The sequence below is a fragment of the Gadus macrocephalus genome, chromosome 17 (assembly GCF_031168955.1).
Source record: "Gadus macrocephalus chromosome 17, ASM3116895v1".
Classification (NCBI taxonomy): Eukaryota; Metazoa; Chordata; class Actinopteri; order Gadiformes; family Gadidae; genus Gadus; species Gadus macrocephalus.
Genome location: NC_082398.1, coordinates 5,904,577 through 5,907,942, shown reverse-complemented (window position 1 = coordinate 5,907,942; position 3,366 = coordinate 5,904,577). Strand labels below are relative to the sequence as shown.

The 3,366-nt window shown below is 44.9% G+C and overlaps 1 protein-coding gene across 2 annotated transcripts in view; it reads left to right on the top strand.

Moving 5' to 3' along the window:
- The first annotated feature begins 2,843 nt into the window (after nt 1–2,843).
- Nucleotides 2,844–3,366, top strand: part of eml3 (EMAP like 3) — an 11,950-nt gene continuing 11,427 nt past the window's right edge. For both annotated transcript variants that reach the window (XM_060077145.1, XM_060077144.1), the window contains exon 1: nt 2,844–3,131. In XM_060077145.1, coding sequence (XP_059933128.1) covers nt 3,116–3,131 — 16 coding nt within the window. In that variant the 5' untranslated portion in view covers nt 2,844–3,115. The remainder of the gene's footprint in view (nt 3,132–3,366) is intronic.

The window sequence follows — 3,366 nt, the reverse complement described above, 5'->3', positions numbered from 1 at the left end:
CACATACACACACATGCACAAACACACGCACAATTGCTGCATAGTGGAAAGTATGATGCAAGGCATTTCAGCATCGTAATGTTCACGTGCACAATAGGAACACATCCTTGGACAACATCTGCTGAGCAGTGTGTGTGTGTATTTGTGTGTGTGTGTGTGTGTGTGTATGTACGCTTGTTTTGTTTGTGTGTGTATGTGCGTGACGTCCATTTGTATGTATGCGTGTGGGCTGGACGCATTCAAGAGTTAAAAATCTGTTTTTAAATTCCGAAAAGTGCTTGATGTGTCTCAGCAGCACATGTCTGAGTGGGTATCCATCAAAACAAGTCCCACAGAAGCCCTCTTTGTGACCACTGGACGGTAGCCATCCGATGAGAATGTGGCCTTGTAAGCCTGCACAATGTAGCCTGTGCAGTGCATATTTGGGGCAAGAGCGGCATGGTTTTCAGATGAGGGGTTATGCAGTGACACAAGCCCTGGCATTTGGGTTGATTCCTTCCTGCAGTGGAGATGTTTTTTCTTTTTTTTTTATACTTCAACCTCGAAACCGCACTAACAAGTTAATCTGCCTCTGCCATTTCCTCCTCAGACTCCCTCCTGATAACAAGGGGATTTACTCTTCTCTATCCTTCTCCGGATCAGTGGCCTACTTTGCATGACATGCATGAAAAAAAGTCTTAACCAATCCTAACCCATCGTTTGCTTCCTTTGATTTTGTGTTTGTGTTTGGGGTCTTGATTACATGGACTTGCTTGTTGTGGCATTTAGAAAAAAGGTCATTGCCGATGAATAACAGATGGTCTGGCCAGGCTCTGCAATGCCCCTCCATGGAAATACAGGGGTACTGGGGGGGAAGGTGTAGCTACAGCCATCGACTCATCAGAGAATCACCGTGTGACTTCACTGTTTGCAAATCAACATAGCTTTCAACATAATCAATTTGATTTGCTTCAATATTCTTTGGGTTGCATATCTGGATTCTGGCTCTTGCTGCAATTTAAAATGCATCAGATGATAGTATACAGCATAGGAACATACCTTCTGTGTATTATTGTACACAAGTAAGTTATTTGACACTATTTCTAACCAAAGTAGCTGCTGAATACATATAATATTGATGCTATCATGCTGGTCACCCTCACCTTTCATCTTCAAGGAGTCCCATGACATTAAAACAACCTTTAATTCTGCACAAATAAATCACATCACATAACAGAATAGATGCAACCAACAAACAAAAAGGTTGTGCATTCAAATTCACAATTAGGCCATGCATCAATATAAAATGCACCCAAAGATTGTGCTGAAGTAATGCTTTGAATGCCAATTTAAGTTAACTGATACCACCACTCTCAGACCCATGGGTGGAAGGGGTGATGAGGTTAGAAATCAAAAGTTTCACTTCCTCCAGAAGGCACCAGGGGACCGCCTGTTATTGGTTTATCAGTTGGAGGGGGCGTGTCACTAGACAACCTAACCTTTGCTTGCTACACGTGCATGCATGCATGAAAGACTCACTGAGTCACACTTGGGTATGCATTCTATAAAAACATATAAACAGTTCAGCAAAAAGTCCCAATTCATGCATAAACCGTACATTATAATACCTACAAAGCAAAATTCATGATCGTCAATCTGAATTTGACGTTGATATATTTATGTATTATGATAATTTTGTTTGTGTGTACGGCGTGTGCGTGCGTGTGTGTGCGTGTGTGTGTGTGTTTGTGTGTGTGTGTGTGTGTGTGTGTGTGTATGTTTATGTGTGTGTGTACGTGTGTGTGTGTGTGTGTGTGTGTGTGTGTGTGTGTGTGTGTGTGTGTGTGTGTGTGTGTGTGTGTGTGTGTGTCTGTGTGGGTGTGTGTCCCAGGTCCGCCGGAACAGTGAGAAGGTGGGGAAGGACCTCCTGGACAGGACCAAGAAGCGTCTGGACAAGAAGGCCTTGTCCACTGCCAACCTGTACTCCCGCTCCAGCAGCCTGGAGACGTGAGCCCCCCCCCCCCCCCCCCCCCCCCCCACACACACCACAACACACACACACACACACACACACGCATACACACACACATAAACATACACACACACACACACACACACACACACACACACTCACACACACACACACACACACACACACACACACACACACACACACACACACACACACACGCACACGCACACACACGCACACTCATTTAGGCTCTTAGACATGCATTGTCTATCTCACTCTCAACCACTCACTCATTCGATCACTCACTCTCTAACTCTAACTCACTCACTGACTCTCTAACTCTAACTCACTCACTGACCCTCTCATTACTCATTCACGGTCTCTCACAATCACCCTTAATGCACTCACTCACTGACTCTCTATCTCTTTCTCTCTCTCTCTCCCTGTTGACTCACTACCTCTCACTCACTCACTCACTCACTCACTGACTCTCTCTCTCTTTCTCTCTCTCTCTCCCTGTTGACTGACTACCTCTCACTCACTCACTCACTCACTGACTCTCTCTCTCTTTCTCTCTCTCTCTCCCTGTGACTGACTACCTCTCACTCACTCACTCACTCACTGACTCTCTCTCTCTTTCTCTCTCTCTCTCCCTGTTGACTGACTAACCTCTCACTCACTCACTCACTCACTGACTCTCTCTCTCTTTCTCTCTCTCTCTCCCTGTTGACTGACTACCTCTCACTCACTCACTCACTCACTGTCTCTCTGACTCTCTGTGACTCTTTCTCTCTCTCTCCCTCCCTGTTGACTGACTACCTCTCACTCACTCACTCACTCACTCACTGTCTCTCTGACTCTCTGTGACTCTTTCTCTCTCTCTCCCTCCTGTTGACTGACTACCTCTCACTCACTCACTCACTCACTGTCTCTCTGACTCTCTGTGACTCTTTCTCTCTCTCTCCCTCCCTGTTGACTGACTACCTCTCCCCTCACTCACACATTCACTCACCACTTGCACTAAAGTGCCCGAAAAAAACTAAAAGCAAAAATAGTAATGACTGTTCTTTCTGAAACCCTTTGGCCTTTAGAACCCTTTGTGTTTACCAGACTAAAGGTTGAATCTAAGTGTGTGTTTTTTCCTCCCTACAGTCGGCCAAAGACATGATAGCCAGCACAGGTAATCTCATCCATCTCATAGCTGTCTGTCTGTCTTTTTCTAGGAAAGTAAGATTGCAATCTCTTTTCGCTGAATATCTGTATCTGTCTATACTGAGGAAAAAGTTAAAGTTAAGTTAAAAACACAATCTTATTCTGCCTTTCTTACTAGGTACATGCCTCGTCATTTAGCCCACAATAGTATGTGTTTGAGCTGGTCGCTTTCACAACGTCTTCTGAGCTTCTCAGAAGGTTGG